The following is an 11,802-nucleotide window of genomic DNA, read 5'->3' as shown; positions in this document are numbered from 1 at the left end:
TTTATCCCCCCTAAATTTTAAAAAAAAAAAAAAAAAAAAAACATTTGAAATGGGCCCCCCCCCCCCGCCCTCCCCAAAAAAGGACAAACCAGAATCGTCGCTCATCACATCCACGCAAATTGTGAAATCTGTTTTTTCTTGGTGGTGAAATTTGGATGAATAAAACATTCACAAAGCCACGATTGGCGTTTGCTAAAATGCATAAACATCACTATGATACGAGGAAAAAAAAAACAAGACATACGTCAAAGAAAGAAGTAGCAACATCAGGCTCAGTAAACTTTCATTCAAAGGTGTGTCAGTGTTAACTCATTAAGGTATTGTAAAGTACAAATGTAGATGTTCGTTTCAAAGTACAGTATTTGCAAATCGTGAAAATCGAAGATGACGAGGTTGGGCCGGGAGTTACGTCACCGAAATGGGCGTGGTTACGCCAGGAGGTATTTTACTGGGGAGGGGGTTCCGCCGCGGCTCTTCCACCGGCTCGTGACGTCACCCCCACTCGAACGCCCGCTCTTCGTTTTTCACGCACGAGCCCGGCGCGCGTCCTTTGTGTTTTGTGTTCGTTCGTCAGCCATTCATTGGCGGCGGGCAGGTGGCCGACATGGGCAACTGTCTGACGGTCGGCCCCAACGAAGCCTTGGTGGTCTCTGGTAGGAAATCTTTTCCTTTCCTCTTTTTTATTCATGGATTTATTTTTAAAACTTTCTATTTTCGAATCTGAGCTGAGGGAGGCTAACGACTAACGAGCTAATGCTAGCCCCGGGACAAGCTTAGCGGTCGCTGGTGAAAACAAGCCGGAGTCACGTGATTTGTGTTTTGGATTGAAGACCCCCAGTAGCTTGTCCGCCTCCATTCAAACCCGAAGAAGAAGGTCTCTAAAAGCCGTGTTGCTTCCCATCCCAATTTCTGGCTTCGAGCACACCTGATTGAAACGATCAGGATCGCGGTCAAGCTTTTTCAGAGCTTGCCGACGAGCCGCTCATTTGAATGAGCCGTGTTGGAAGACGGAAACCGGATTGAGGGCTGAGAGGTTGTTTGCCTCCACATTGTCGGTCCTCCGTGAAAGCAAATCCACTGTGTCCAATCAAAACGGGGCATTTTGCAAAGTCTGCTTTTATTTTGGAAATGACAACGTTTTTGTAACCAGACCAGTGACCAGAAACTGAATCACAATCCATCGATGTTCACGAATGGACTGTTTTGCAACATGGCGATGGAAATTGAGAAACAAAAATGTCAGCGATTGGTGGGGAAAATAGGTAACAGTTATTTTTTGCTTTTTTTCTTGACCAGAGGCGATATGGCACAAAAACAAGCGCGCTTCCGCTTAGCACACCCAAATCTATTCCCCCCGAATCCATGATGAGATTTTGTAACTTGGCGCCACGTTCTACTCAGGCTGAAGCGGCCGGTCCGAGCAGACTCTGCATTTTGACTGACGGCCGTTTTGGGGCAACTCTTGTCACGTCGCCAGTCGCGGTGACTGGAAGGACCCGACTCGTGTTTGGATGCGATTTTGTCTGGTTGCGATCGGGGAGTCGGGACCGCGGACGGATGGCGTCGGCAGTCGTCGCTCCAGCGTGTTGCGCTGCGCTTTCCCTCCCTCAGGTGGCTGCTGCGCAGCGGATTCCAAGACCTACGTGGTGGGCGGCTGGTCGTGGGCTTGGTGGCTCCTCTCCGACACGCAAAGGTGAAGCCACGTTTCCGCCTTGACGGCCACTCGCGGCCTTTTCGTTCCTTGCCGGCGTTCGGACTCGGACCGGCCGGGCCGCCGCATGGTTTCATCGGGTCCACATTTAGCACGCGAGTTCGCCGCGTTTTCCCGATGAGCGGTTTTCTCTCCTTTGATACTGAAACCAAATCCAAACTTTTGCACAGCGACGGCGACCTCTCGGCTCCTCCCGAGTCGCGCGAGCCAAGGAAAGGCCCCTCGTTTGTTACAAACAGCCTTTTTTGCCGGAGAGGCCAAACCGACTCGTGGTTTGGCCATCCGTTGATGGGGAGGAGGAGGAAAATTCATTTGCTGCTTTGCACCGCGACATCCATCTGAAAATCGGACAAAACGGTGAGAATCGCAAATGGTTGCCATCGCTCTTTTTTTGGGGGGGAGGGCGACAACACTAACAAATGATCTTTATGTAGTTATCTTTTGCGGGGGATGACTACAGAAATTGGAGATTTGCTGTTGACGGCCTAAAAAGCCCGACCGAGGACTTTGACCATTTGAGGTGAAACAAGTTCTGGAGAAACAATTAGGCCCAAATCCAAAATTAAATTGTGGACAAACAGATGCAATTGTGACGCCTTTTTAGTGTGGCATCTCCCTATTTCATAGGGCTGTGATCCCCTGGCACCCCCCACCCCAAAAAAACAAACCAATTAGAATCTGAGAATTGCTCGAGATTGCAAAGACACGAGCGCATGGACTCAAACCAAACGGAGTCGTCCCATTGGTAAACGAAGCCTCGTTGATGCGTGGCGCGTCACATCAGCTCGGGTGGGAGAGCCGCCGTCTCGGAGGGGTTGACAGGGCGCGCCGATGCCATCGCGCGATCAGAGATGCGGTCTTGGCCGCCATTGTCGTCTCACGCTTGCGTGCGCAGAATCACCTTGGAGATAATGACGCTGCAGCCGCGCTGCGAGGACGTGGAGACGGCGGAGGGCGTGGCCATCACCGTCACAGGCGTGGCTCAGGTAATGAGAAACGCATCCACTCGTTGTGATCGATGAATACGCTTGGAACTTGATCGAGGCGGTAGCTCAATTGAGGCTCGGTACACACGACAAGGTTGGTTGTCAGGGACAAGGAGATGGAAGGAGATGGCGGGCGGGGGGAACATTTGGCGTCATGCTGTGATGACCTCAACCACCCGGGAAGGTTCTGCCCGGGCAAGGCGAAGGCGGCTTTCTTTCCAGAGCGCCTTGGGGCTTCGCATGATGAAAATACAACACAGAAAAGCCTCGAAAGACATCAGAGTCGAAAACTTTTCGTGGCCCAGGAAAAGAAATCCAAGGTATCGCTTCCCAAAGTGACTCAAAGAACCACCGGCGCTTGAGCAAAGTAGGCCAGAAGCTCCCGCACGTGTGCCGATTGTGGCGGAACGGGGATGCCATCGAGACGAAGGACCCGCATCGTAGCAAGACTTGTCGCCGTCTGGGGAAGCCTTTCCTCAGAAAGAAGAAAAGCAACAAAAGAGGGTAGACCGCGTTGAACTCCAGCCGCTTCCTTGTCACTCAGTTGAGGACGCTTCTCGGAGTGGCTACTTTGACATCGTCACGTCACACGTCTGTCAAAAAGCTGCGCTCCGCACGCACGCTCGGAGATTGCGGGCCCCGAGCGGTGTCCGAGCCCGTTCCTCGGACGAATCCGCTCTCGGGCGGAAGGTCCACCAGCGTGCGCTGTGCGTCCCACGCAGGTGAAGGTGATGACGGAGCAGGACCTCCTGGCCCTGGCGTGCGAGCAGTTCCTGGGCAAGTCGGTCATGGAGATCAAAGCGGTGGTCCTGCAGACCCTGGAGGGACACCTGCGCTCCATCTTAGGTCCGATCAGCAAAAAGCACCGCTGCCTTTGGAAAGGCTCGGCTTCGGCGTTCAAGGCGGCGGCGACGGCGAACGTGACGCCGCTGCCGTGTGTGCGCGCAGGAACGTTGACGGTGGAGCAGATCTACCAAGATCGGGACCGCTTTGCCAAACTGGTACGGGAGGTGGCGGCGCCCGACGTGGGTCGCATGGGCATCGAGATCCTCAGCTTCACCATCAAGGTGGGACGTCGCTTGCCGGCGCCGTCGCCGCGCCGCTCACCTTCGCTCGCGTCCCGCAGGACGTGTACGACAAGCTGGACTACCTGAGCTCGCTGGGCAAGACCCAGACGGCCGCCGTCCGCCGGGACGCCGACATCGGGGTGGCGGAAGCCGAGCGGGACGCCGGGATTCGGGTAAGCGGCCGCCGGACATCGTGGGCGTTTCCGTTGGCCTCGACGCCGCGAGTTCATTCGTTTTCGCGAGTTTCCGGCTGCCTCGCGAGCCCGGCGCGCGTGTGTGCGGTCCCTCAGGAAGCCGAGTGCAAGAAGGAGATGTTGGACATCAAGTTCCAGGCCGACACCAAGATGGCCGACTCCAAGCGAGAACTGGAGCTGCAGAAAGCCGCCTTCAACCAGGAAGTCAACACCAAGGTGGGCGCAAAATACTTGTGCCTGCGCTCCTTTCCGGCAGGAGAAACAAACTCCCAACACTTGGCGACACTCGTTTCATGGCTTTTCTTATTAGAATGGGCAACGGGGGAGGGGGGGGGGGCAACGGTCGGCACGAACGACGGGCCGCTTCCTGTTGGCAAAAGTATTCAGCCGGCAGCGGAGAACGCGTACGTTCCCGGCCCGGCGTGAGCGACTCTCCGCTTTTATGTCGGGTGTCGGCAGAAAGCCGAGGCCCAGCTGGCGTACGAGCTGCAGGCGGCCAAGGAGCAGCAGAAGATCCGCCTGGAGGAGATGGAGATCGAGGTGGTGCGGCGCCGCAAGCAGATCGCCGTCGAGGAACGGGAGGTCCGGCGCACCGACAAGGAGCTGGTCGCCAACGTCAAGCGGCCCGCCGAGGCCGAAGCCTTCAAGATGCGGCGGCTTGCCGAAGGATACAAGTGAGAAGCGCTCGCGGGGAAAACAAAACAAAAATGGGCTGTCGGGCCTCACTTATGAGGGCAGCGCGACGCCGTTTGCCACAATTTGCAGCTCATTGACGGATGCTTTGAACCGGCCTCATCCTTTGTCGCGTCGCTGAATCGGGGCGATCCGGGAGTCGAGAATGATGTCGCTGCCTCGCCGATGACTCGCTCCTCGCCGACTCTTTCAACGTTTTGTCGCGGTTCTCAACCGTCCTCAGGAAGAAGCGCGTGCTCATCGCGCAGGCCGAGGCGGAGAAGATCCGAAAGATCGGCGAGGCGCAGGCCGCGCGCGCGGAGGCGGTGGGCAAGGCCGAGGCCGAGAAGATGAGGCTCAAGGCCGAGGCCTACCGGCGCTACGGCGACGCCGCCAAGACCGCCCTGGTCCTGCAGGCTCTGCCCGAGGTAACGCCGCCGCAATGGGGTCGAGTCAAGTCCACCTGTAATTGTCCAATGTGCCGTACGTGTGGGGAAGTGATGTCGCTTGTTGGTGCAGATCGCCGCCAAGGTGGCGGCGCCGTTGGCCAAGACCGACCGGATCGTCATCCTGGGTGAAGATGGCGGCGGCGGCGGCGGCGGCCATGTCACGGGCCAGGTCGACCGACTCCTGGCGGAACTCCCCGCTTCGGTTAACGCGCTGGCGGGCGTCGACTTCACCAAGGTACGAGCCGACTGCGAGCTCCAGCAACCCCGCGTGCGTTCCCAAATGGCCCCCGGGCCCGTCCACCGGGATTTCGGGAGCCCCAAGCCAATTGCAATATTTGCCACGGAGAAAAAAAGGAATTGGCCAAGTGACTCGCCAGCCATATCGTGGCTCGAATCATTTGGTCTTGGTCCCCGGACGCATCCTCCCAACGGACAGGCAGAATATCGGCCACCTCAATGCCGGCAACTTGTCGCTCCAATTTGAGGACTCCCCTGCGCTCTCTCGCCGCATTCCAAATGTTACCCGGCAAAATCATATCCGTGTTTCTGAAGTGCCCCTGTGATCTGAGTGTTGTTTTTTTTTTTCCCCCTGTAACGAACGGAATACAGTTCACTGATGGCGGTTAATGGGGGCCAAGACCCTGCCGCGCTACGTGAAAAACGGCAAAGTAGGCTGTTGAAGTGTTGTGGAGGGGCTTGCGTTGACGCCGCTGTCTGTCGCTGGCAGATTCCGCTGCTGCAGAAGATGGCCAAGACCAGCGGCTGAAGGGTGGCGGCGCTGGAGCCGGATCGGTGACCAGAAAACTCCTTTGGTGCCTTCGCCGACCTTGGAGCGCCCCTCACGGTCTGCCGCTGGCACCGCGCGGCGGCGCTGAGCCAAGCTTTCTGCCAGCTGCTTCCTTTTCTTCTGATTTGTCATCGTCGTCGTCGTCTTCACTTTGGGCAGCGTTGGAAATCACTCTTGAGCCACGACGGCGGAGCTGTCAAACGCGTTTGCACCCGGTTGGAGCTCGAGCGGGCCCCGCCGGCCGCACGGTTTATTTGGGCCGTTCCAAAGTTTTGCCATTTTGCGCTGCAAATCGTTCCAAGTCGGAAACGATGCACTTGGATTTTTGCTGCAAATCTGACAGCTGCCGTGGCGTTCACCCGTTTCGCATCTTTAGCTGTGCTCATACTGCGGCTCGATTGCGCTTTTTGTTTTGCCCGCGTGACATTTGTTTTTCTCCCGTGCGCTCCCCTTCCTGTCACCGTCAACGACCGTCTGATGTGAGCGCAGTGTGGATGCTCGGGTGGCGCTCATCTGGCGTACACGTCGACAAAAGGTCTCGCACTTGTCGGACAAAACAGATGGCGAAGGCCGAGCGGGGAGAAGATGAGGTGGGAAAAAATTTGCCCCGCTTGCACAAAATCCTTCAAATTGTCACAACCGATGCGTCCCGCGCGCCCTCCACAGGACAAGTTGCGTTTGCTTTGAGAATGTGGACGATGACATCAAAAAATCCCAATTGGGGACGGTGCCCTGCGCTGTCAATGTAGCCACAAGCTGTCATGTTTGTAAAGCAACCGGCTAACATCGAGAAAGGATGTTGGATGGACACGCATTTCTGCAAATCTCGACAAGCTCGAGGGACTCATCTCGCAATACCAACTCAAGCGGCGACTGTTTTTCTTCACAGGGCGCAACTCCCAATCGGAATCCCATTCCGATTGATTGGCCTCGTTGGGATTGCATACGGACGTCTGTCTGCATGTCCCTGTCGCGTTCGATATGCCAACACATTTTTGAGGGAAGGCGGTTTTTCTTCTGCTTTTACCGTGATGTGTGTGTGTGTGTGTTTTTAGTTGACATGTGACTGTTCAGATTCTTCTTGATGTGGTCGAATGACACTTTAGGTGAACTCGTTTTGGCAGTGACTTGTTGTCATCCTCATCTGGGGAACTGAGAAGGAACGAAAAGTCAGATGTTCAGCCAGGAAACGTCGAGAGCTGCTCCGAAAATTTCGCTGAGGACAACCCACTCCAAATAGTGCACACAGCTCTCATTGGGATGCATGACACAACTTTGATGTGATATTGTGAAGCGTCTTTGGCTCCAATTGGCATAGGGCTGAACCCTCCCGTGTTCAAATTGAGTCCATTTACAGACACAGACCCCCCCCCCCCCAACATACATTCGATTATTCAGTCCCCACGTCGGTCTATTCATTATTTTTTTAACGAATTATTGACCAATCTCAATCGTCCATATGTATTCGGATGATGCGCTGTTGGTGAGTTAAGTGACGGTCACTTTTCACGCATGCGCAGATGAGATCTACGGGCGGTTGGATGCTCAGGCCCATCGCTCGAAAGATGGACTCGAGGACACGCCCCTTTCAAAATGACTGCCTATGCCTACCCTGGGCTTCGCTCAAGAGGGGCAAAGTCAGCAGCCAAGTCTATTCATCCGTTTGAACGGCAACAAAAACGTAAACAAAGTTGTACAAACAATGCAGTGCAATTACGACGAGTGAACTGGGAATAATTTGTTAACAAGATTAATATTCGACTTTTTACACGTTCCATATCGGTAGCACATATTTGGGAGTTGACAAAAAGTAAATTCGTAGAGATCGATTGAGAATTGAGCACGACGCACAATAATCTCAATGTCATCTTTATTGTTATCATGATTATTATTTAATTAAAATGTCCACATTGATTTTGGTGGGAATGTGGCCCTTGCCAACACGGCCGCCGAGCAGGCAGGTCCGTTTGCCGGCGTTTTTCCAGCATGCAGTCGTATGCAGTCATCGCTTCCCGTTCGTATAAATAAGAAATAATTGCTCGGTGCCATTAAAATTTCGCTGGTTGTCATAACATATTTGCTTATATGGCGTTCACGGTGGCGACGCTGATTATTTCTCAGGCATTCTCCACGGGCGGCTGGCTGGCCGTTGGCGGAACTGTGAGGTGGCTCTTTCGCGCATGCGCAGTGTGCGGCGAGCCCCACAGTAGGTGAGCGGCGCGGCTAGCAAGCTAGCGGGCTGCCAAGCGGACACTTTGTCGCCGATTGGGCTCACGTCGAGAATGTTGTCGGCATCGTCGTAACTCCCCAAGACGAGCGCGACACGTCGCTCGAAGTGTAAGTACTCGACTCGCCGGAAGCCGCTCGGCACTGTCGTTAGTTAGTGGCCAGCAATACCCTACCTGTCGACCAGTACAAAAGAACGAAGACAAAGGATGTGCTTGGAAACAGATTCCGAGCGCGCACTGCGTCACTCCGACCGTCCGGAAACTAGCGTTCAAATGCGCCTTTCGTGCCCCAGTAAAAGTGCCCGAGTGCCGTTTTGGCGTTCCGACTGGGGACACGGAGCCGCAGCCCAGTGCGTCCGCTTGTCTGGGCTAGTTCGAGCTCGGAAATAAATGAGAGTGCGCTCTGCCTCTCCGAACGCGCACGACACTCGCGATTGGTGTCAGGCTCAATTTGCGAACGCACCCAAAGTTTACGTAACTGCCGACATTTGTGTTAGCTTGCAGCTACATTTTGTGTTAGCTTGCAGCTACATGCTACACCTGCGTCATCATCTTCATGACGTTGATGGCCGCGTGTCCGTCGTCGGCGGTGGACCACCACCGTTGTTTTCTGATTTGTATTTATTTATAAACAATCTTTGTCTAACAATTTAAAGCACCGGACGGAAATATGAATATAAACAAAGTACATAACATGTAGCTAATTCAAATATTAGAAATGGCAGACAACTTTACAAAACATGCCAGGAGGTTAAGGCGGTAGAAAAAAACAGTCAAAGAATACAGTGGTGCCTTGCATTTGATCTGCATTATACTACTACATTTGAAAATCAAGTAAAGGTTTCTTCGTAATTTTTATGATTTTGTCTGTCATTTTCTTGAACCAATAATGCCCCACGGGGTATGCCCATGTCCATACCCTGCGGCATTATGGGAAAGAAATGCTGTGTCTTTCGCATTTAGCCTGCGAGTACATTCAAGCGCATTTGCAAACCGAAAATGTTGACTCCACATCGGCAGTTCCACCCTTCCATCCAATCTGGCGACTGACGCACTTGTTGTTCACTTGCAGACGAGGAGCCGCACGTCGGCCGACGGCGCCCGTCACCAAACGTTGACGCACCGGTTCGCTTCTCGTCCTCGGCGGTCTGCGTCTCAGTCGTCTCGCGTCTGATGAACGCCCGACTGGGGAAATGTGAGCGCGCCGTCCGTCCGCAAGTTTCCTCCGGTCGGGCGGCCCCCGTGTCGAGGGGGTAGGGGGGCCCCGTATCGCTTGGGCGCTCACCGGCAGCGGAGACCACCGCATCCACAGGGCCACCATGAACCCGTACGCCGCCCCCAAGGAAATGCCGTTTCACCCGCACGATTTGACCGTGCCCGCCTCCTCGCCCCAGACTCACGGGCTGCCGCCGGCGACCCGGAGGCTCGCCCACGACCCGCTGCAGCAGCATCGAGGGGGGGCGCCGGCACCGCGTGTCGCGTGCCTGCCCGTGCCGAAGCATCAGACGCCTCGCGGCTTACTGGCCGCCGCCCCTCCGGACCTTTGCCACGTGTCGGAAGCGGCCGTGCAAATGTGTGGCCGGGGCTTCGTCGGATCGCAGACCCTCTCCCAGGCGCCGAGCGCCGCGCCCGGTGGACTCCAGCCGCCTCACTCCCAAACTCTGGGAGCCATCCCGGGCGGTCTCCATCCTCGGCGAAGCATGTCCGGCAGTCTTCAGTCGCCGCACCCCCAGATGCCAGGTGCCCTGCCCGGCGCTCTTCATCCAGCGCAACACCCCCAGACACCCGGGACCGTACCCGGCGGCTGCGTCCAGACTCCGGGACTCCTGTCCGGCGGCCTCCAGCAGGCCCCCGCCGGGGCTTACGGAGCCTGCAAGCTCCCGGACTCGGACGCGCCTCCCAACGTAACGGTATCCACCTCCACCATCCCGCTGTCCATGGCCGCCAGCCTGCACCACCGGGGCGGCGACCTGAGCAGCATCGTGCACCAAATCAACCAATTGTGTCAGGCGCGCGCCGAGGCCGGCGCCACCTCGGTGTGCGAGGGCCAAATCGCCAACCCCAGCCCCATCAGTCGGAACCTGCTCATCAGCGCCAGTTCCAGGGTGTCGGCGCCGGGACCCCCCGACGTACTCCCGGCTCCTCCTCCTCCGGGCGCCGCCATCCGATCGCAGCCGGGCCTCTCCGTCGCGAACGCGGTGGCCGCTTTCCCGGCGGATGCTGTCCAGCTCCACCGGGAGTGTGTGTGGAGCCAACACCGCCCTCCTCCCGAGGGGGTCCACCCCTGCAAGAATCTCCGCTTGGATCGCGCGGCGGAGAGCGCCTACCCCGCCCGGGCCCTGGGCTACCTCTGCAAGCCGGCCCGGGCGGACCCGCCCGGATCGCCTTCCCCCGTCGGCCCCCCCGGGCCTCGTGCCGACAGTGACTGCCTGAACCCGGCGTGGGGAGGAAGCCAGGTCCCGGCGGGCTTCCAGGCGGGCCGCGTCGTCGGAGCCAAGTACCGACTGGGCAAAGAAAGTCTTCCCGGACGCACCAAGATGGCGTCGGACTTGGACTTCTTCAGGGGGCGGGACGTCGTGGCGGCCGGCTTCCCGGACCCCGACCTGGACTCCGTGGGCGGGTCGGCCGCGTGCCCGCCTCGGAACGCCGCTTGCGCTCTTAATCGCGCCTACCGATAGGTCTGGCGCGCGCGTCTGCCGGATCCGTTTGAATGTTTGACGCTTTTGGGAACGGCGTTCACGTTTGGCGCGAGGACTCGGCAGCGCAAACGTGTCCCAAAGCCGCCATCGTGCCGCAAAGAGGAGCAATACGTTCCCGAGCACGGGAGGAGTCCCGCACTGATGGGCCGCGTGTGTTTGCCTGCTGATGTCATGTGGCTGCCCTGGCAAAATAAAGTCTCGTCAGCGCACGAGCGGTTCGTTTGTTGACGTGGCCTTTCTGATGTCCGAGGTCCCGGGTTCGCCCGGCAGGTCCCGGGAGAACCAAATCGCATCAAATAACAGAGATCGGGGAGATGCCCGTTCACAGTCCCAAGCCGAAGCAAAGCGGCACAACGGCGTGGCTCCGAGGCTCTTTGCGCTCCCAGTTCAGCCCGCTCTTGTTGCGCAACAGCGGTTCAAAAGGACGAGAAACTACTTCTGTGACCGCACGTAAGGCAAGACGAGTCGCTCGTTCACGGAAGTGGCGTTTGCCCTTTCCACGGACTCGCTTGATGTCGCCGGCGGCCGTCTTCCGCACGGAACGCTTGGCCAGTGCAGCGAATTTGGGCCTTGGCTCAGAGTTTGCGCGAGGGTGCAAAGATTGGCACAGCGTGTTTATTACTTGTTGTGGTGGAAGGGACATTTTGAACACGTTGGGGCAGTTTTTCCCTCTCTGCGAGCAACCTTGTACGAACCCTGACCCAAACCCCCAAATTCGCAACACCGGCCAAGGATTTGGCTCAGCGCCACAGCTTACGCTTAAGACGGGGGTGCCAAACTCATTTTTGTCGTTCCGGTTTCCTCTGGAGTGCCGATTTTGGGAAGCCATGTCAATGTTGAATCACCTCCACATCTTACAGATACGCCGCACAACAAATTGATGGCGAACTCGTTTTAAAATCAGAAGTCAAGAATAACGACTGTTATCGCGGATGACGTGACAATTTGAAATTTGGGTTCCGACTTCAGCGAGCGTCATGGCACTTGACGTGCTTGATTTGCTTTTGCG

General features: G+C 56.5%; 2 protein-coding genes across 2 annotated transcripts; both read left to right on the top strand.

The window, feature by feature from the left end:
* The first annotated feature begins 475 nt into the window (after window positions 1-475).
* LOC109514770 (flotillin-2-like) lies at window positions 476-7,930 on the top strand. The gene is made up of 11 exons (XM_019868142.1): window positions 476-653; window positions 1,612-1,693; window positions 2,607-2,697; window positions 3,420-3,543; window positions 3,646-3,764; window positions 3,824-3,937; window positions 4,055-4,174; window positions 4,418-4,632; window positions 4,875-5,058; window positions 5,150-5,314; window positions 5,807-7,930. Exons 1-11 carry the CDS (start codon window positions 605-607, stop codon window positions 5,843-5,845), a joined length of 1,302 nt encoding a protein of 433 aa, XP_019723701.1. The 5' UTR covers window positions 476-604; the 3' UTR covers window positions 5,846-7,930.
* Window positions 7,931-7,970: 40 nt separating this feature from the next.
* Window positions 7,971-11,001, top strand: LOC109514762 (protein FAM222B-like). Its single transcript, XM_019868130.1, has 2 exons — window positions 7,971-8,203; window positions 9,167-11,001. The coding sequence occupies exon 2, from the start codon at window positions 9,414-9,416 to the stop codon at window positions 10,770-10,772; it is 1,359 nt and encodes a 452-aa protein (XP_019723689.1). The 5' UTR covers window positions 7,971-8,203; window positions 9,167-9,413; the 3' UTR covers window positions 10,773-11,001.
* Window positions 11,002-11,802: the final 801 nt, after the last annotated feature.

This window comes from Hippocampus comes, unplaced genomic scaffold (assembly GCF_001891065.2).
Source record: "Hippocampus comes isolate QL1 unplaced genomic scaffold, H_comes_QL1_v1.1 scaffold49, whole genome shotgun sequence".
NCBI lineage: Eukaryota > Metazoa > Chordata > Actinopteri > Syngnathiformes > Syngnathidae > Hippocampus > Hippocampus comes.
The sequence above is the reverse complement of the archived record's forward strand: the minus strand, read 5'-3'. Positions and strand labels throughout refer to the sequence as shown.

Bases quoted from the DNA above. Each gene is read 5' to 3' on its own strand.
- LOC109514770 (XM_019868142.1), top strand. From the start codon at position 605: ATGGGCAACTGTCTGACGGTCGGCCCCAACGAAGCCTTGGTGGTCTCT. The intron at 2,698-3,419 runs GTAATGAGAAAC...CGTCCCACGCAG, and splicing joins CCGTCACAGGCGTGGCTCAG to GTGAAGGTGATGACGGAGCA. The intron at 5,059-5,149 runs GTAACGCCGCCG...TTGTTGGTGCAG, and splicing joins TCCTGCAGGCTCTGCCCGAG to ATCGCCGCCAAGGTGGCGGC.
- LOC109514762 (XM_019868130.1), top strand. From the start codon at position 9,414: ATGAACCCGTACGCCGCCCCCAAGGAAATGCCGTTTCACCCGCACGAT.